The sequence below is a fragment of the Panthera uncia genome, chromosome X (genome assembly GCF_023721935.1).
Source record: "Panthera uncia isolate 11264 chromosome X, Puncia_PCG_1.0, whole genome shotgun sequence".
NCBI lineage: Eukaryota > Metazoa > Chordata > Mammalia > Carnivora > Felidae > Panthera > Panthera uncia.
The window spans coordinates 25,510,198-25,531,686 of NC_064817.1; the positions used below are offsets into that span (position 1 = coordinate 25,510,198).

The following is a 21,489-nucleotide window of genomic DNA, read 5'->3' on the forward strand; positions in this document are numbered from 1 at the left end:
GAAAGAATCGGGCTGCACTCACTCACATACTCGCATGCAGCCTTCGAGAAGATGGTTACAGAGCTGGACAAACCCCAAAAACACAGCCAGTCCACCTGACACTAGCCAGATAGCCAAAATGCACCACGTACGGCTCTTCTGCCCCAACCGTCTCGGCTCTCCAAATCGTCAGGACCACAACCTGACGGGTCCTGTCATTTGGGTGCTTTTTGGACACACTGCCTCTGTGCCAGTGATGACAGGCCTCGATGATTAATGCTCCTGAGCACCCAGGGGTCTGAATCTCACTTGTTGAAAATATGCAACTCAGTTTCACATGCTTTGCTTATGACTTCCAAGGAAGGGGAAATCCTGCAGCGGGAAATAACACGGAAAGCCCACGACCTCTGTTGCTTTTGGAGTTTACAGACTTTTCTTTTTTTTTTTTTTTTTTTAAATTTTTTTTTTAACGTTTTTTATTTATTTTTGGGACAGAGAGAGACAGAGCATGAACGGGGGAGGGGCAGAGAGAGAGGGAGACACAGAATCGGAAGCAGGCTCCAGGCTCGGAGCCATCAGCCCAGAGCCTGACGCGGGGCTCGAACTCACAGACTGCGAGATCGTGACCTGGCTGAAGTCGGACGCTTAACCGACTGCGCCACCCAGGCGCCCCAGACTTTTCAAAGGCATCTATTTGTTCATGGGCTGAGCTATCACTTTCGGTCGCAACAGCCCGTTAGTTGTATTCAGATCTCACGGGGAGACAGGGAATCCGATGCCGACACCGCCCTGCATCCCCGGGGGTGCGATAAAGCCAGGAAGAGTGTTTCCCACACCTTCTCTTCCTTCACAGAAGCACTGGAACCTGGCTTTCCTACGATTTGACTTCTCTGGAGGAACACAGGACTCTGCCCACTGCTTGAAGGTCTTAAAATTCATCAGATTGGTGTCCACTGCCCTCTTCAGTGCCCTCATCTTCCTTCCTCTATTCCTAAGAACCTCACTACCGTCTGAAGAGCCCAACAATCCGGGTCTCCTCAAACCCATGAAAAGCAGCCCTCAATGGTCTCCATGTAGCAGCCGCTCACATGGGCAGGGCTTGAAAGCATTTTACCTTCATCATGTCCAACTTTCCAATTTCCCAGACCACGGTCCCTGAGCACCACAGAACTCACATCCTTCACTCTTCCTGTCCGTCCCACCAATTTTGGTTGGGCACTTGGCCTCTCTATATGCTCATCTATGGAACATCTTCAGTATAAATGAAGTCTAAAATGAATTCGTCAACACACCAGGATACCAGAGGTCTACGGGTGAGGGATCAGGGAGAACACGCGTCTCTTCCCTTCCCGGAGGTAAGATCGAGAGGGTCAAGTATAACCAGTCTCGGCCCAGGGACAAGGAAACAGAAAACACGGGGTCTGCCTCATGCTGTGCCTTGAGAGAGAAGGAGAAAGGAAGGGGACAGAGCAAGTATTTGGGGCCTTCACGACCCGCCCCCTGGCATGTCGAAGTCTAGCAGGGCAGGAAAATCCAACAGGCAGATGGCTGGTGACCGTCTACCGTCATTTATGTCTCATGCCCTCCAGTTTTCTTCGAACCCCGTCCTAGCAGAGAACACTGCTGAAAAACACTAGACCCTGTCCTCAACAAATTCATCTTCTACTCCAGTCCTTGTTGTTACTTAGTCACGTTTCATGAGCGTCTTCGCTTTGCTTAAGCCTCCCTCGTCTTCGAGATGACCCAGTCCTTTACTTCCCTGAAGAGACAGAAATCCTCCAACTTCCCTCGTCTCGGCTGCAAATGCTTTCTCAGAAGTGGCTCGTGCATTTACGTGGTGCAACGCGCTGTAATTTGTTTTCTGCGTTTGACCTTGTGCCCGCATCTTCCCCCTACCTGCTTGCCACTCCTTCACTACCCCGTCACCCAAATGGAGGTCTGCCTCCAGACGCCGGATCCCGGCACCTTCGTGACCAGCTTCTCAGCTCACGCCTTGCAGCTGTCGACTCTGTGGAAGGCGCCATCAAATCCCCGAGCCCGTCCTTTCACGCCAGTTACGGACCTGCACTGCAACTCCTTTCTGCACATGACTTGGACCTGCCAGTTTCTCACAGTATGTCCCCAAAGGGATGACTATCTTCTTCCAACCAAGTGGCCTCGGCTCGGTTCCCAGTCAGGCCTGGAGCCCCAGGCACCGTATTTTCAGATCCTAGTCTCGCAGTCCTGTCTTCCCCCCCATCCCTGATGTCTCCCAAGCCTAGACTCTGAACTCCCATAGCTTGGCCTTTTGTGTTTGCCTCTTGATCTCTCTTTCCACCTATAAAAGTTTTCCTCTGGGCCGGAGACAGCTGCCAGAATAGATCTTTTGAGACATTGCGTACCTGGGAAACAGGATTTTCAGTGGCTCTCCAACACTGACCAGTAGGAGTCAAACACCTTTGCCCAACACTCAGGTCACTGTACTGTGATCCCGGCCTTCCTCTGTGGCATTATTTCCTGCCCTCCTGCTTGGACCAGATTTCTCTACAGGAGTTCTGAGCCCTTGGCCCAAGGTCTTCATTTTCACTTAACGTCATTCCTTCTTCAAAGAGTGCTCGCTTCCTAACTGTTCACAGAAAGCAATTCAGGGTAAAGCCTTTTCTGGCCTCCACAATGAATGGAGCTTAAAGACTAGACGGCCTTATTCCTTTTTACAATTTTCTTTCGTTACTCTAGAAAGGGGGGGAGAGAGGAGGAGGGAGGCAATCTCCGACAGGCTCGTCACAGAAGCTGACAAGGGGCTCGGCCCCACGACCTTGGGATTGTGACCCGAGCCAAAATCAAGAGTCAGATGCTCAACTGGCTGAGCCAGCCAGGCTGTCCCACGTTGCCTTGTTCTGAGTAACGGAACGGCGGGCCCTTTGAGGGGCCCTGGCCCGTGTGACTCATTTTTGTAGGCCGAAGACATTTATGACCGTGCCTTATACGGAGCAGACAGTAGGTGATGCGGTTCATGACGTGAACCTCCGAGCAAACAATTCACCATTTCCAGCCCCGAAGGGAAAACAAACCGCAGGAGTAGCTAAGACACTTACCCATGGATTCTGAAGTCTGACTGCCAACCACCCGGAGCAGCATAGGCTGACTGCTGTCTGACCTCTGAAGAGAGGTAGAAGGAGAAGACACCGTTGTACCATTCACCTTGGCCTCGGCCTGGGGCTAAGGTATCCAGGAAAAAAAAAAACAGAATTAGTTTTCATAATAAGCACTCCAATAATTGTACATGTTTAAAATGAGCGTACTCAGGACTCAGAAATTATAAGCTTTTTTACGTAGAAACTTGCCAAGTTTTGCTGTTGATAAAGCTCCGCAGATGACGTCTCTGTATCTCAACTGTCCCCCCTTATACATTTGAAAAGGAATGATGGCTCCATCGGAACGAGATCTATAAGATCACGAGACCCGATGACTGAACGACTTAGAAGGTCATGTGACGATGGGGAAACCATGTGAGACCACAAAAAACGTAATGGAGAACGCATACTTTTCTGCATCGAGTAACAAGATGGAGGGGACACGTGTCAAACTTCAAAACTGCCACAAAGCTGGGACTCCGTGCGGGTAGAGCCCACCGCAGCGTATGCTCTTGCTAGGTTTTCAATAGAGGCTTCCAAAAGGAGGTTTTAAGAACTAGAAACCGGGGCGCCTGGGGGGGGCTCAGTCGGTCAAGCGTCCGACTTCGGCTCGCGGGTTCGTGAGTTCGAGCCGCGTACCGGACCCCGTGCTCACGGTTGGGAGCCTGGAGCCCCCCTCGGCTTCCATGTCCCCCTTTCTCTCTGTCCCTCCCCTGCTCAAACCAAAAAAGAAAAAGAACTCCGTTTCAAGAGGGCACGATCTTCATTCGCTTTTAGGAGACGGGGGGCAACCTTCCGGTATTTATTTCCCAGCTCCCTTTCGAGTGGCTCACACACACAAAGATACAGTGGTTTCCCTCGTCTTCTTACAGCCCTCGACAGCCAGCGCTTGGCTGGGCACCTACGGAGTACTCGAGAAATGGATACTCGGGGAGAATCTGAAAAGGACCCCGAGCCCTACTGCCTAGCGCCGGGGCCGGGGGACAAAGGACGCGGCGGCCCGCGTCGCGCGGGAGAGAGACGCGCGCCTCACTTGCTCCAGCAGCTGCCGGAGCCGCTGTAACTGCGACTCTAGCTGCTTGTTGTGGTCTTCTAGGATCTGCATCCTGGCCTCCAGGCGGCCCTTGTGCTGACGCAGGAGCTTGGCCTCGGCAATGAGCTCGGCGTCCCGGGGGCTCTGGGGAGAAGTGGGCATCATCTCGGGAGGGGACGGCAGTGGGGACAGGCCTTTATGCTCGTGCTGCTGCTTGAGACGGTCATACTCGGCTTGCAGGTTCCTGTGGGCGTCAAAAAAAAGTAAAAAAAAAAAAAACAACAAGATCAAGTTGAACATCGCCTTCGGGTTTCCTAGAGGGCACAGAGCTACATCTGACCACCACCAAACACAACGGCAAGCGAAAGAGAGGTACTCAATGAATGGTTTTCATGAGGACGATCAAACAAAATAAAATTGGAGGCTTCCGCCCGGTGTGGGGAGAGGCTTTTCAACCTTTTTATTTTACACGAAAGGCCTTGTAAGTGCCACATTCAGATGAATGAGCAGCAATGGGTTTAGTCATTTTGCAACCATTTCTTTCTGATGTCACGAGATCACAAGTTTTTACCTCTATCAACACTTGGGTTGGCTTCAAACAAAATCAAACAGCATAGTAGGAGCGTGACTGTGACCCACCACACTCTTGTAATAAACGTGACCTATGCCGTATTCGCTTCAAAAATTTTTGGAAGACATAAAGTCGCAGCTTTCCTATGTCCTCTCCTCAGTATCGAATCTCAGTCCCTCGGCCCCACCGTTTCCAAGGAGATAATGCCGTCCTGAATTCCAGGTCTGTCGTTACCATGAACGTATCCACAGATACTAGGTTGAACTTGGCAAAGATGCTGGTCTCGGGCTGGTTTTTTTTTTTTTTTTTTTTTTAACCTACAAAAATGGCCATTTCCTGGGATTCAATCTCACAGCATTATTTGGCAATGTTCTTAGACTTTAAGAACATTATGTTCAAGAACGTACATACCATTCTAAGAGTCGCTTTTTGCCTTCCACACCGTTTTGGAGATTTCTCCATGTTGATACATAATAGTTGGTGATTTTAAGTGCTGTAAAGTCTTATTCTCCTGCTTGAATACGTCAACAACATTATCCTGTCAATGGATATTTAAGTCCTTTCCAACCTTTACTATTATAAACAGAGATGCAATTAACTTCCTTCTGTCTCCTTGGATACCTGTTTAACTTTGTACATGGCATCCCGCAGTACACAAATTTCAGATTGTTTTCTTAAAGTTTATTTTTGAGACCGAGAGAGACAGAGCGTGAGCAGGGGAGGGGCAGAGAGACAGGGAGACACAGAATCCCAAGCAGGCTCCGGGCTCTGAGCTGCCAGCACAGAGCCCGCCGCGGGGCTCGAACTCACGAGCTGTGAGATCATGACCTGAGCCGAAGTCGGACGCTTGACCAACTGAGCCGCCTAGGCGCCCCATGTAGTACGCAAATTTCGAATTTCAACATATCCTCTGTGTGTTCTGCTGCTTTTGAGAAAATCTTCCTTACACCTACGGTGTCGAGTTAAAAATTTGGGGTTTTTTTTTGTTTTGACACTTAGAACTTCACCCAGACTCTTGTGTGGCTGCTGTAAAGCCACGATCTGATTTTACTCCCCATCCCACAGAGGAGTGAAGCCAGCCCCTTTCACTAACAAGTCCATCTTTTTGTCACTCCTTTCTAACGGGAGCTCTGCAATACATCAAGCCCTCATAAATACACAAGTGTGCTTCTGGGCCTGTTCTGCTGGTTTATTTTTATGTTGCCATGCAGATCGCACACTACAACTTGAACTAAATGGGTGTCTGGGAAGCCCACCTGCTGTGCCCTGCCTTAATGGTGTCTTGGCTCTTCTTGTTGAAATTTGGGGTTTCAATTACATCGGATGGATACAGAGTCAACACGGAAGAAGTCACTTGCTGTTATCGCGTTATCACATCCAAGACTTGACTCCAGTCTGACTTTGCATCCATTAACGATACTCTGCTGTCCGCTGGGTTTTACTCCAGCTCTTCAGGTGGAATGCTGAAACCACACTTGTTTTTTTCATAAATCCACTTAAGACTGTAGATTTCCTTCTTGCTTTAGAATTGCCAAGAGTACAGTTCCAAATGAGGACACTTCTCCTGTTGGCTACCGTGTGCCTGATTACGACTCTCGATCTCTTTCTTGTAGTTCCGGTAAAAACCACAATAAGATGAAGTACCATCTGTGAACAATGGGTATCTGGCCTCAGTTGAGAGAACTTCCTCTCCACAAATGTGGGAGGTCTAGGTCTCTGAGAAAATCCATGAGATACAAGCTAAGTCTTCCCCCTGCCCAGTCTGAGAAAGTAAGATCATCATGTGACCAGGTTTCTAGTCAAGGAAATATTTCCTGTGGTTCCCTATCTGAACTGAAAGATCCACAGGGGATGGCGTGTCCTCCAAGATGCTGGATCTCCACAGTGGAGAAGACCTAAAACCCCATCTATTCTTTTTCTTTGTAAAGCTCTATCCTGGACCTAACTTTACAGGGTTTCTAGAAGTGGTGGAAAGTCACGTGGGAAATCAATACGTGATCTTTTAGACTGAAATCCTATCTATCTGCCATCACGCTTCAAGGAAAGCTGTGTTTGCACTGTTTCACGGCAAGCTGCTTTGACCAAGCCGTAATAAGACAACTTCTCGAAACAAGTTTACCCTAAGCCAGACTCTGCACGTCAGTCCTGAAGGTGGGAACCGATACGTGTAGTTACTGACGTTAATTAAATCCAATGCCTGACTACTGAAAAATGTTTCTGCCAACTTGAAGCAGCATCCAGGGTTTACGAGGTTTCATCTGATAGGAATCACCTTTCTTCCTCCTTGCAGTTACTACAAGCAACCCAACTTCGCCGAAAAGTCCCAACTCATGCCACCTTTTAACGTCGAATCCCATTCAAGATTCTTCTTTCTGAAAACACTATTTTTAGATGTGGACTTGAGGACAGGACCGCAAACGATGACCATCTTCTGAAGTGCTCTTCTCAGAGACACAGGTAAGTGACTACATTTTCTAGAGAGGTCTTCCCTGGTACCTTGATCTTCTGGATCTAGCTGTCCAAAGAGCTTTTTTTTTTTTTTTTTAAATGAGTTCATTATAAGTGTCTTTGTTCAGAAAACATGGCTTGGTGTATACAACATGATTACATTTCTGTTTTTATGTTTGCCAGTGAAAACCAGAAACGGTTTGTTTGAATCTGCCAGGGCTCCCCAAAGCTGGGCTGTAAAGAATATCAATGACTCTACAGAGGCCCCTTCTTGCCTTCCCAGATGTTGGAAATTCCTCTCAGGGGACCATTTCCTTAAAGACTCCTATCCTTCTTCAGCTCTGGAAGATTCTCAGCTATTGTGACTTCAAATACTGCTTCTCTGCCATTTCCTCCATGTTCTTCGAAAGCACCTACTAGATATATTTTGGAGCCTGGTGGTGAATTCTGTCTCTCTTAATTGCTCATTTCTTTTAAATGTCCTTATCTTCTCTGATGGGGTAAAGTCTAGAATTTGTCTTATTTTTTTAAGTTGACTGATTTTTTTTTGAGAGAGAGAAGGACAGAATCCCAAGCAGGCCCTGCACTGTCAATGGGGAGCTAGACAGGGGGCTCGGTCTCATGAACCACGAGCTCACGACCTGAGCCTAAATTAAGAGTCAGGCTTCACAGCTTAACCAACTGAGCCACCCAGGTGCCCCTAGAGTTGGTCCTCTTGAGTCTAGTGACTTCAGTGACCACGGTTGGCTTTTGCAAAGAGGCCTTTTGCAAATCCATCTGGTTCTTTCATTTTTACACCTCTCTACAGCCAGCAGTGGGGCTCAGGGTCCTACCCCTGAGATCAAGAGTCACCTGCTCTACTGAGGGAGCCAGCAGGTGCCAGAGTCGTTGTTTTACCCAGTGGCATTTCCTTATCTATTTCTTCTCCTTGTGAACTCGGCTCTGTCAGGTAATTTTATGACTGGGCCCACTCAGGGCCCCCCGTCTAGAGCTAGACCTTCCATTGGTAGTTGACAGATTGATACGAATGCACTCATTGCTCATTTCGTCACCAGGCAAACAGGGGTCAGGTCCTGGTTTCAAGGCTGCGTAGCGATGATCTCCTTGGCGACTGCAAGCCCCGCCTCCTCCCCTTGGAGCATAACGCTGCGTCCCTGGCTGCAGGTAAGTGAGGCAGTCCAAACTGTTCTTTGTTCACTCCACGTACACGTCTCTACGTGTGTTTGTGGAGCCCTGGTTTTAAATGCCTGGCTCGGGGCCCCTACCTTCTAAGGGGAGTTTTAATTCCTGTTACTATAGCAGGAACTGAAGGTGCACTTAGTCATCTGTACACACTGCTCCGCACGTGCGGGTTTTCTTCTTTTCATTTCCATCCGTCAGCCACCACTGGAGCAACGCCAGAAGCAGGGGAAGGTGGCTGAAAACAAGGGCTAATGTCATGTGCGTCAGCAGCCTCCCAGGACATGTTGATTTTATAGATGTAGGATCAGTGTTCCCTCAATATTCATTCCCACATAAATTTACCAGGACAGGATTAAATGAGCCCAACAAGTGCCTTTCTCCTAAACACACAGGTGACACGCATAAATCTTCCATTAAGCTCAATAACAAACTTGATTTCCAGGGACTAGTTTTTCCTCCTAAGACTCTGAAGCAGGATAAGCTGTCAGGCCACAGGTTCAAAAATAGCTCAAAAGAGGGACCTTGGCCAGAAACCACGTAAAATACCAAGTATTTGAAAAAGTGAGGTGTGGTGTGTTGAATGAAAAGATACCTTTTCCTAACACGTGTAGTCCGGGTTGCAGCGTCGTTAGGGCCTATTTTTGCGACAGGAAATAGCAAAATAGGGAAATACTTATTTTCTGATCTTGAAGAATACCTGTGCCAGTGCCTTTTAAAGTTCATCATAACGCTAGGTTTTTTGGACACATTGTAGGGGAGAGCGTTCCCATACAAGACCGATAGAATACTTACCTCAGTTCCAAGGGGAGTTGTTTTAAAGCTCAACCACAAACACTCGCTGTCAATTTATATACTGCTAACAATGTATATCGCGTTCTTGAAGTTGTACATCTCACCCCTCTCAATTCTCTCATTAGAATGTACTTATGATGTCGTTTCAATAGAAACGAATGTATGTCAGCAATCGGATGACGACTCCAGGGAGAATCTATTTACGCTCTTGATTATCTGGTAAGTTCTATTTCTCTGGTAGCTCCCTAAAGAACACTAATTCAAATTCACCGCACATGGCTTTTGTCACCAGAATTTCTTCCCGCAGCCAGTCCTCCTGAAAAGAAGGCTCCCATTATTTAAGTTCTTATTCTCCGTACAGCTTTAAAAAAATCCCTCCAGCCGACAATTATGTAGATGCATCTGGTTATTTTAGGTCATCCAGTGGACAAGCATGGGTGTCCAGATACAAATTGACATTAAAAATTTTCTCTTCCAGTGCACGTGGAACATTCTCCAAGACAGATCACGTGTTAGGCCACAAAACAAGTCTCAACAAGTTTAACAAGACTGAAATCATATCAAGCCTCTTTTGTGACCACAAGGGTACGTAACTAGAAATCTATTGCAAGAAAAAAATACTGGAAAGACACAAACACGTGGAAAGAAAACCACGAATGGGTCAACCAAAAATTCAAAGACGGAAAAAAAAAATACATAGAAATGAAAATGGGAACAGAATGGTTCAAAATCTTTGAGCCACAGCTAGAGAAATTCTAAGAGGAAAATTTACAGGGATACAGGCCTACTTCTAGAAACAAGCAAAGTCCCAAATAAACCAACCTACAACTAAAGGAACTAGAAAAGGAAAAACCAACAATACCCAACAAAGTCCAAAGTTAGTAGAAGGAAGGAAATAATAAAGATCAGAGTGGCATGAATGAAACAGACGAAAAAACCAGAACAGATCAATGAAACCAGGGGCTGGTTCTTGGAAACGAGCAACAAAATTGCTAATAAACCTTTAGCCAGACTCATCAAGAACAAAGAGTACACAAATAAAACCAGACATGAAAGGGGATAAAGAACAGCCAACATGACAGAAATAAAAAGAATTACATACCAATAAATTGGACAACCTAAAACGAATGGATAAGTTCCTGGAAAACTACAGTCTCTCAAAACTGAATTAGGAAGAAACAGTTTGACTACATCGATCAGTAGTACTGAAAATGAATCAGTAATCAAAAAAACTGCCAACAAACAAAAAAGTCTGGGACCAGACGGCCTCACGGGTATTTTATATTAAACACTTTTTTTATTAAAAAAAATTTTTTTAATGTTTCTTTTTTTTTTTGAGAGAGAGAGTGCGAGCAGGCGAGGGGCAGACACAAAATCTGAAGCAGGCTCCAGGCTTTGAGCTGTCAGCACAGAGCCCAACGTGGGACTTGAACCCATGGACCCTGAGATCATGACCTGAGCCGAAGTCAGAGGCTTAACCGACTGAGCCACTCCGGTGCCCCTTTATTAGAACTAATACCTGTTGTTAAAAAAAAAAAAAAAAAACACAAACTTCCAAAGAAAAAGGAAATTACAGGCCCAATATCCCTGATAAACATAGATGAAAAAATCTTCCACAAAATTGAGCAAACGATACACCACATTATGAAAATGAAGGATAAAAGCCTTATGATTATTCCAATACATGAAGCAAAAAACATTTGACAAACCTTAACATCCATTCGTGATAAAACCTCTCAACAAGGTGGGCTTAGAGAGAACACACTTCAACATAAGAAAGGCCATATATGACAAACCCACAGCTAACATCACAGTCACTGTGGGAAAACTTTAGAGCTTTTCCTCTAATGTCTGGAACAAGACAAGGATGTCTCCTCTCACCACTTTTATTCAACATACTACTGGAAGTCCTGGCCACAGCAATCTGACAAGAAATAAAGGGCATCCAAACTGGAAGGGAAGAAGTAATGAATGAATTCACTAAAGTTGCAGGACACGAAATGAACATGCGGCAATATGTTGCATTTCTATAGACTAATAACGGACTAGCAGAAAGTAAGACAATCCCATTTGCAACAGCCTCAAAAAGAATAAAATACCTAGGAACAAAATTTAACCGAGGAGGTGAAACGCTTGTACTCTGAAACCTCTAAGACTATGATGAAAGAGGTCACAGACAGATGCAAAGATATTCCATGTTCATGGACTGGAAAAATTAATATTGTTAAAGCGTCCATACTACTCAGAGCAATCTACAAGATTCAAGGCAATCTCTATCAGAATACCAATAATATTTTTCGCAGAAGTAGAACCCATAATCCCAAAATTTCTATGGAATCACAAAAGATCCTGAAAAGCCAAAGCAATCTTGAGAAAGAAGAACAAATCTGGTGGTAACACAATCCCAGATTTCAAGTCATACTGCAAAGCTACGGCAATCAAAATAGTATTGCACCGGCACGAAAAAGGACACCTAGATCACTGGAACAGAACAGAGAGCCCAGAAATAAACACACATTTGTATGGTCAATAGTCTACGACAAACGATCCAGGAATACCTAACAGGGAAAGATCATTTCTTCAATAAACGGTGCTGGGAAAACTGGACTGCTACCTGCCAGAGAATGAAATCGGACCATTTTCTTACTCCATACATAAACATAAACTTAGGATGGATTAAAGACCTAAATGTGAGATCTAAAGGAAAACAAAGCCAACAATCTGTTGGACTTTGGCCTTAGCCACACTGTTGTGGATATGTCTCCTCAGGAAAGGGAAACAAAAGCAAAAATAAACTGCAGCTACATCAAAGTAAAAAGCTTCTACAAAGCAAAGGACATCAACCAACCAACCAACCAGAAAACGTATTGAATGGGAAAAGATATTTGCAAATGATACATTAGAGAAGGGGTTAATACACATCATGTTTTAAACAACTCTTACAACTCAACACCAAAAAACCCCAAAGAATCCAATTAAAACAGGGGCAAAGAACTTGCATATACTTTTTCTAAAGAAGACATACAGATAGCCAATGGGCCCATGAAAATAATGTCTAACATCGCCAATCATCAAGGAAATGCAAATCCGAACTGCAGTGAGATAGGACCTCACACTTGTCAGCATGGCTATTATCAAAAAACCAAGAAACAAGTGTTGGCACAGAGGGGGAGAAAAAGGACCCCGTGTGCGCCACTGGTGGGAATGTAAATTGGTACAGCCTCTGTGGAAGACGGTATAGAGTTGCCTCGAAAAATTCAAAATTGTACTACCATACATAAGATCCAGGAATTCTACTTCTGGGCATTTGAAGAAAAGACTAGCTCAAAAAGATGTATGCACCCCCATGTGTGCAGCAGCCTTGTTTACAAGAGCAAAAAACACCCACAAGTCCACTGAAAGAAAAATAAAGATGTGGTGTATCAACACTGGAACATTAACGGTAACAAAGGAAAGAAATCTTGCTGTTTGTGACAACACGGATGAACCTAGAGAGCATTATGCTTAGTGAAGTCAGTCAGACCGAGAAAGGCAAGTGAGCATAAGATTTCACTTATATGGGGAACCTAAAACACAATAGGAACAAATCCCAAACCGAAGAGAGTCATCAGTCCCAAGACCTAGTGGCTGCCTGAGGGGAGAAGTAGAGAGGCGAATGAGGTGAAGGGGATTAAGAGGGATCAACTTTCGGTTCTAAAATACCTCATGTGGATGAAAAGTACAGTATAGGGTTTGGGAGTATCGTCAATAATGGTAAGCTTAGCATCGGGGGCACCGCATACTGTATAGAATTTCGAAATCCCTGTGTTGTACGTGTGAAACTAACACGACACTGTATGTCAATCACGCTTCAGTGCAACAATTCTAACTATGTCAGACACAAAAATAAACGTATTTAAAAAGAACTCGTGAAAAATAGAACAGTGTGAAAGGACTGAGGTAACGTTAGTTACATACGAAAATGAGCAAATGAACATGTTGGCTCATGTTCTTTACTTTAGAACTTCAGAGACACTGCTCTACGAGCACTGAACGGTACTCTAGAATACAAGGTCACACTAAAGCAAAGTCCGTTCTTAAGCATGGGGCACCAGGCTGGCTCAGTTGTAAGAGACTGCGACTCTTGATCTTGAGGTCATGAGTTCGAGCCACACCCTGAGTGTGCAGATGGCTTAAAAATAAATAACCTTAGGAAAAATTTCCTAAGCAATTAATGGACAAAAGAATCAAACTGGCCTTAGATCTACCTGCGGAGACCATGAAAGCACCTGGCCCCTCTAGCAATCCTAACTAGCTACATGCCAGTCAGGATGAAGAACATTATTACAACCACCTCTGTGAGTTTACAGAATTCAAGTGTTGAGTTCACGGTGGGTCATCTGCTCCTTAGATCGAACTTCATGCCATGTGTAATGACATAATTACATAATGGTATTTCTTACCAGTAAGAGACACTGAACTGTATACCAACGCATGAGCACGTACGGCGTCTATTACATCAAGAGGGAACAGCAACAAAGGTCTGCATCTAAAAAGATGAGGCCCACAGAAATCCAGCTTTACCCTCATACTTTATAAAAAGCAGCTCAGTCATAGCCACCAATCTGGATCCAGGCGAATATAGTATATCATATAGAATTATCACAGCTACTATAAATCTAGCAAATGGGCAGTTTCTAAAAAAAAAAAAAATGGGAAAGACAAGTTTTGCAAGCCTGAAGAATTTTAAAAACGGACAACGGCACAGAGCTTTTTTCAATTATAATAAATTTAAAGCTATACTGTAAAATCTTATCAAGCACCCGGTCAAAAATACTCCTAAACTAGACAGAAAAAGACATTAGTACACCTTGGCATTACCAGCGTTAATTAAGGAGCAGCTCACAGGGTGGGAAGTGAAAGTAGGCCTATTTTAGGTCTGTCTTAAGCAAAAACAGGAAAAATGGCAGGACCCCCCGAGGCTCTGATTTCTAATCCTTCTCTCTTAACACTGTCATCCTTTCATGTATTCAGAGCTCTTAATTCCAACCCCTTTCCCACTGAAATTTGCTCGGCATAAAGGTGTATACAAGTCTATTATACAAGCCAACCTTACTTGGCTTTTACAATAATGTACCATTTCTTCCAGTGAGAGCTCCATTAAAAGAGATGTTGAAGCATGTACAGGAAAATTAGGTTGTTTTTGACACATCGCCGTTTTTGGTGCCTTTTACCATCCATGGCTGAAGAGGGAATTAGAACATGGTCTGAGGGGTGGCTCAGTTGGTTAAGCGTCCAACTCTTGGTTTGGGCTCAGGTCATGATCTCACGGTTCAGGAGTTTGAGCCCCTGTCAGGCTCCCTGCCCCTCCCTCACTTGGGCGCTCGCTCGCTCGCTCTCAAAGTGAAAAAACATTAAAAAACAAGAACATGGTTTGAGCGCATGGTTTTCGAATCAGAAAGACCCTGATTCACGACTCGACTCTGCCATTTGCTGACTCTCTAGGCAAATGACTTAAGGACCCGTTTCATCAGGGTTAGGCATTAATGAGCCGGTATGTGGCCCATATTCCGTATGTGCAGATTGCTCAGAACCATGGCCAGTTCCTTCTGTTCATGATTATTACTTCTTTCTCTCTACATTCTGTACTTTTTAGATTTAGAAATCCGGTGGGCTGAAAGCTTCCTACCAAAAAAAAAAATAATAATAAATTATCTGAAATGAAAGCTATCAACTAAAGCTTGGCAGAAAATAAACATATACAGTGCTTAGAAATGGATTCTTCAGTATTTGTCTTCCTTATATATATATCACTTCTAGCTCCCCGCCCCCCAGTCAATACTGCACCAACCCCAGAATTTGGCCTTTTTTTTTTTGTATTTTCCATCATCTGTGCTACAGTCAAGTGTATCACAGCTGAGCACCTAGGCAAAATAAAATCACTGAGCTAAGATCACTAGGAAGAGATTTCCTTTAAAACCATCAAACTATGGCCACCGATCATAAAATGTTCAGACCAGGTCTACAGGGTTAATGTATCTAGATGCACTCTGTTTTGGGGATATGCCCTTGACACATCAGGGGATACCTTACTTGAGTTCTAACAGAATCTGACAATATTAATTGGCTTTAGTTTATCTTCAATGACCTATTTTTCACAAATCCCTGATCGGGGACTAACACATTATCGTCTATAGAATAAATACATTAATCAAAATTTCAACCAAAGAAGAGAAAAAGTCATCAAAAATCTTAACTGTATACCTGGAAATAAGGCAGACAACAAAACCCAGAACAAAAATGACAGTGGCTACTCTTCACCATTCAAAAAGCACACTAGGATCGGAGAGGTTTTAGAAGTGAGGAATCTAGTCCCCAGGAATACTACCGTTGGGAGAAGTATGTTTCAATTTTCAGACAAATACAGTAAAGTATCAAACTTTCATTGTCTGTGGTCAGCAAAAAGCCGTAACAGTCGCTAGGAGAATCATAATTTTAAGCTTTGTGTGTCCCAGCTTGAGTCCCTCATGAGTAGTTAGACTCAGCCTTAAATTCTCCTAGTAAATTCATCTTGATGGCCTATTCTTCACTCCCTGGCACGCACTGCTCTATACTCTTGCCATATCTGATCCTATGGCCTCCTCTGTTACAATGACAGAAACTACAGAATCATTTCTGTAAAGCCAGTCCAGTCCTTGTACACGAATGTTCCTGGCAGCATTATCCATAATGGCCACTGAGTGGAAACAACCCAACCGTCCATCACCTGCTGAAATGATGAGAAAATGGCGGCATATCCGTACCACGGAATATCATTCGGTAATAAAAGAGAATTTAGCACTAATACATGCTACCACATACGTGTCTCTCTAAATATGCTACGTGAAAGAAACCACTTACACAAGACCACATATTGTAGGACTCCATTTGTATCAAACGTTTACAATGAGCATATCCATAGACACAGAAAATAAAGTAGCGACCGTCTAGGGCCGGAGCAAGGCTGTCTTGGGAGAAATGGACAGTGACTAAAAACGGGTAGAGGTTTCTTTTTGATTGTTCTAAAACTGTGTGATGATGGGTGCACAACTCTGTGAATATACTACTAAAGACTGAATTATACAGTTTGAATGGGTGAATTGCATGGTTATGGGAATTTATCTCAATAAGGCTCCTCTAAAAAATTAAGTTCTAAATTCAAAATCCTCTTCTGATAGCACACAAGGTATTTTCCCAGTGCAGAATAATTTTCCAATGCCCTCTGCTACTATGGAGGAATCAGGTTTAAGCCGTTACGTAAAAGAAACAAATGGTGTATACGTGCCTGCAGAATTAGCTATGCAGCTACTTCTCAATACTTTTAAATGATGAATTTTAATAAGAGCCTAAAAATAAGCCCAGAAAATGCTCAAGTCTGGGTCAACCTCCACAACTTAGTTGTTTTCACTCTAATGGAAAATGAAAGAACGACCTGAACAGGCATAATAAAAGGTCCGGGGAAAAGAGCAGTAACGTCAGAGAGGAGAAAAACAAGGAAGACAGCCAAATATCAACGCCCCCAAACCCATCCTGGAACAGGAATATTCCAAAGGGTATTCATCCTTTCGCTTACCCAACACGTATTTGTACACCCAGCACCACAGAGATAAAGATGTAGGAGACACTGTCCCTCACCTTCTGGTGGGATGGTGACAAGCCTTACCCTAATGCCCAGTGACTGGGAATTGTGCTCAGTGCTAAAGCTCAAATTACAGGTTATTTCAATCTTTGAAAAAAATCACTTTGACTTACTAGGAAATGATAGGGAAAGGATCATAGGGGTTTATTTGTGCCCTCAAGTTAGCAGTCAGGGGGGTACCATAAGCAACCCAGAATTGAGAGATGCAAAAAAGAGAGTCAACTTTAATTAGAAAGATAGTTTGAAAAAAGGAAGAAGGATGTTTAGTTAGCTGCAGAAGCCACCCACTTACCAAGTAGCACACGCCAGGAGCCCATTTCTAACTGGGCATACACAATTACAGTCAAGTATGCCAGGACACCCTTCATCTTCTTTCCATGGATCTTTTTCCCTAGGAGGCCTCTTAACCTCTCCCGAGGCCTCCTCCAAGGCCACCACCCCACACGCCCCCAAACCCACTGGTCCTCAATCCAGACTGCTCTTACAAGCCACAAGATGTTGGTATAGTGACCGTTTACCCCCTAACATTTCAGTGTCAGAAAAAAAAGCCAGCTTCCTCAAGGAGCATTCCGCTGAGCCACATAGCAGCGACCTATCTTTTACATTTACCCCTTAAGCTGTGGTCGAAATGAACACTGCATCAGCTTTTCTGTTACAAGTCACAGAAGAAACGTCTTCCCGTGAATTGGTAATACGCATTTGACTATTTCACAGACCAGGAGCGGCCTCAAATAACAACGGGCCTTTGCATCTCACTACTCAAAAAAAAAAAAAAAAAGAAACTAAATCATGGAAAGCCAGGGTTACTCGCTGGGATATTCCACAAAAAGAGTACAAAGAATTTCCTATGGCCACGAGAGAGGATTTAATACCTATCTTTGGATTTTCCAGACTAAATCATTTTGGTGTCTGCATTTATACGGCTTCACTACTAGAGCAAACCAAAAATAACCGCTGTGAGATAAATCCAGGCTTCGTCTGCACAGACACCTCTTACAGCTACTTCCTCCAACGGCCCCCAAAAGACAAGAGCTGTAGACTTCTCACCGACCACGGGGGAGAGCCACATGTACTGTTTCGTTGCCTGGTTTTCAAATCCAGTACAGATGTGAATTTCTTCCCAAATTGGGTGCCGCAGGACATTCCGGCTTGGCTGAGGTCAAGGATGGGTCAATACTGGATTAAACAAATCTGATCCTGTTTCTTCTCGACCCCTCAAGGCAAAGGTGAATTAATCATGACTTTCCAAGGCAAGTGTTTCCAGAGCTTATCTGTCCCTGCAATCACTTCTTAAAGAGTATCTTAGAGGTGTTCTGCAAAACACAGCATTTTAGGCGACGGTGCCCTTCTTCCCCGGAGAAATGTCATCATTTCTTTGGCCTTTAATGCCAGCTCTATGATGTGTCCTTTGTTCTTGGTGCCAATGAGTCTTTATTTGGGAAGCACCTTCTCCTTCATAGTGTCATTGGAAGGATTAAATAAGATCGCACACGTACTCAGAACAGTCCCTGTCCTTAGCAAGGACATGGCGCTTAAATGACAGCTCTGTTTTTACTGTCGTTCCTATTTACAGCCAAGGAAGACGGTGTTTCCTTAGGAAGGTGCATGCTTCTTTCATCCAACATTAAGAGATTGATATATCATGATGTTTCCTCTCATCCCACGGACTGTGGGGAAACTGGGATGAAATCTGAATCCCAGTTGTATCAACTATACTAACTATCCCTTCTATGTTCAATGATTTACTAGTTAGGCTGTGGGAATCTTATTGCTGTGTTTTTTTTTTTTTTTTTTTTTTTTTTGTTTCCAATCCTTTTTGGAGAGCTAATACATAAAATCAGTATAGCAAATTGCCCCTTGAATCGCTTTGGACAAACAGAACTCAGGAGGCCCAGGCCACAGGTCTTTTTCTCTAGTCATTGACCTTCGCCCATCAGTAGCTTTTCCTGTGTGTACTGTGTTCTTTTGCTTGTTTCTGAATGATCATACTTCCCTGTTCCCCATTTAAAAATGTCCAAACCACCCAACTGCTATCTCTTCCATCTCCCTTGTGGCCTCATTCATTCAGTGACCTTCCCATTCCTCCTCCCTTCTTCCCTTGACCACCACATCCTGAGCTCAGACCCTGGCCATCGTCCAGTGACATGTTTCCACTACCTTTCCAGCAAAAAGTAGAAAAGTCCTGGGAAAGTCCGATTTGGTCTTTAGTTTCAACTCCAGTTTCGAAGGTCTCTCCAATCCCTCCCGACAGCCTTGATCACTGACCTCTGTGCCCCCTGAGCAGTGGTAACGATGCGTCAGAATTAGCGGTTTACAATTAGTTATTTGTATTTTAATGCCTTTTCTTCAGTTTTGAGCTCCAGGAAGGGAAGAACCGCGGCTTATTCATGTTTGTAGTCCTGGCCGTTTGCGAAACACATTAAGCGTTCACTACCTATCCGCTGAACTGGATTGGAATTTTATCCTCAGGCCTGGAAAGCAGCTAAAGAAAGTCATGACCACAATCAATTCTCGGGCAGCAGGATGACACCGCAACGTGAGGCAAGAGGAGGACGAGGGTGTTGCTGAGGGATCTAAAAAGGCAAACTGGATCATAAGAGCTTTACCTTTCACCCAGCCTGTTCGAGGGAGAGGGCAGCTGTACCTGTAATTCCTGAATATTCCTATCACCAGAAGGGTACTTGGTTTTTCCTCGAGTCCTTCATGACTATCCCGTTTCTTACGCCAAGAACCTAAGCTCACCAGACGACTGAGTGACTTTTACTCTGATCTCTAAGATAAGTGATTGTGAGATAGGCGACCTATGTTCAGTCTCTGAACATCTCTTCCCCATTTAAATAGATTGTGTTTGTACATAAATGCGATGGTGTCCCCCCCGAAGAGGTTTAAGGCACCATTAACACATTTTGTACAGCGAGACAGTTAAAAAGAGAATTAGGAACAAGGGAGAAATAAGTTGTCCTTCCGGGTTACCCATCCCCTTCCATGAATCGGTTAGGACGAACTGGTCCCCTTGGGCTTTGTTTTGATGAACTCAGGACAGACTGAAGGAAATTGAGTTAACTGGACTGGTTAGTTAGAAACCGAGCCTCTGAATCACGGTGACGGCACCCCCTGTGCCAGTATTCCCTGCCCAAGTAGAGCTAAGTCGGTTGACGCCGGCATAGCTTATTAAGGCTATGGGTACGCCCTTCAGCTTTTCTTCACATGGTGGCTTTCCTCACCGGAACTGACCTTGGTTGTCCGACTGATGAGGGAAAACTCGCTCCCTTTATCTAATCAAGCTCTGCAGGCCTTTGTTTTGGGGGCACATGTTGCCAAGCGACCCGAAAGCCTAGTTCCATGCAATTCCTTGGATACTGCTACTCTTTTCCCCCAGTCCAACTTTTCAAAAAAATGTACAGGCCAGCTATGAGAAGCAGTCTCCGCTAATGACCGATGATGTCTACTGAACACTGAAAGCTCATTCCATTCTCCTCCCCACCCCCGCTCCATACCCTAATATTCTTCGCCCACATGGTCTTCGAAGGTGGCCCTTCTCCCATTCAAACCCACACCTCCTCCTGTGCCCATAACCACTCTCGCTCCATCATTCCCAAGTTCTCCTCCCCTCCTCTTCTGGCAAATTCTTCCGGCGTGTACAAGTTACTAGGGATTGTTAAGTAAAAAGAGAAGACCGAGGCGACCCCTCCACGGTATTACTGTATGAAATAATCCCAACGACCACCGATATATTGGCAAACAATTACATGTGTAGAGAGTAGCTATAAGGATACCTAAGAACTCAAGAAACGAACACCTTTGGAGCTGGGAACATGACAGCCAGGGTAGTTGGAGAAAGACTCATTCTTCTCTGTATGCATGTTTGAACTATTTGGATTTCGTTTCATGTGCGTGATTACCTATTTTTCAAAAGGTAATTACACAGACATCTTCACGTTCAAAGCTTCCAGAGTTCTACCAAGCCCAGAGTCGTCCTTCCACCACACTGGGTAGGCAAAGTTCACTCTTGTGGTTTCAAGTACTACTTGGGAGCTGGTGACTCCTAGATCTAGTATCTCTGGAAGCTTCATAGTTGCGTTTCTGACTGTCAGACATTAACCCGTGGATGTGTCACCAGCCCCTTAACTCAAGCCCTCCCACACCCCATTCCCTGTCTTCCAGCCACTTGACCCTTGAGGAAGGACGTCTATAAATAGTGTCAATACTACCAACTTGTATTTATTTTAAAAATATAGCTAATGGGGCACCTGGGTGGCTCGGTCGGCTAAGTGTCTGACTTCGGCTCAGGTCATGATCTCAGTTTGTGAGTTTGAGCCCTGCACCAGGCTCTGTGCTGACAGCTCAGAGCCTGCTTCAGATCCTCCACCTCCCTCTCTCTCTCTCTCTCTCTCTCTCTCTCTCTCTACCCCTCCCCCATGGACACTCTCCCTCTCAAAAATAAACATTACAAAAATTTTAAAAAATAGATAATTTAAAGGGGCCCACTTGTCCTCCCCCTGGATCGTCAGTCCCAGCTGCAAACGACCATCATCTTGCCAGGCGCCCTCTAGAACTGGGGCTTGTCCCTTCCGTCCCCAGATCCCTCGAACAGCAGCTCTGCCCCTGCCCAGAAATACCACTCAAATTCAGCCTGTCTGCCCCATTTCTCTTTCTTGAGGCTTCACTGATCTCTTTTGTGGGTTTCCATGCTACCTCCCGATTTGAATTACTG

At 44.7% G+C, this 21,489-nt stretch overlaps 1 protein-coding gene and 1 long non-coding RNA gene across 6 annotated transcripts in view; one reads left to right on the forward strand and one right to left on the reverse strand.

The window, feature by feature from the left end:
• The window catches only part of DMD (dystrophin), a 1,998,908-nt gene that overhangs the window by 27,227 nt on the left and 1,950,192 nt on the right, over window positions 1-21,489 (reverse strand). For all 5 annotated transcript variants that reach the window (XM_049644566.1, XM_049644563.1, XM_049644565.1 and 2 more), the window contains 2 exons: window positions 4,126-4,369; window positions 3,054-3,177 (listed from right to left, as the gene is read on the reverse strand). In XM_049644566.1, the coding sequence (XP_049500523.1) occupies window positions 3,054-3,177; window positions 4,126-4,369 (368 nt within the window). The remainder of the gene's footprint in view (window positions 1-3,053; window positions 3,178-4,125; window positions 4,370-21,489) is intronic.
• LOC125932132 (uncharacterized) lies at window positions 7,023-9,793 on the forward strand. Its single transcript, XR_007460541.1, has 4 exons — window positions 7,023-7,153; window positions 8,200-8,308; window positions 9,244-9,337; window positions 9,597-9,793. It is a non-coding gene; the product is annotated as an uncharacterized LOC125932132 (long non-coding RNA).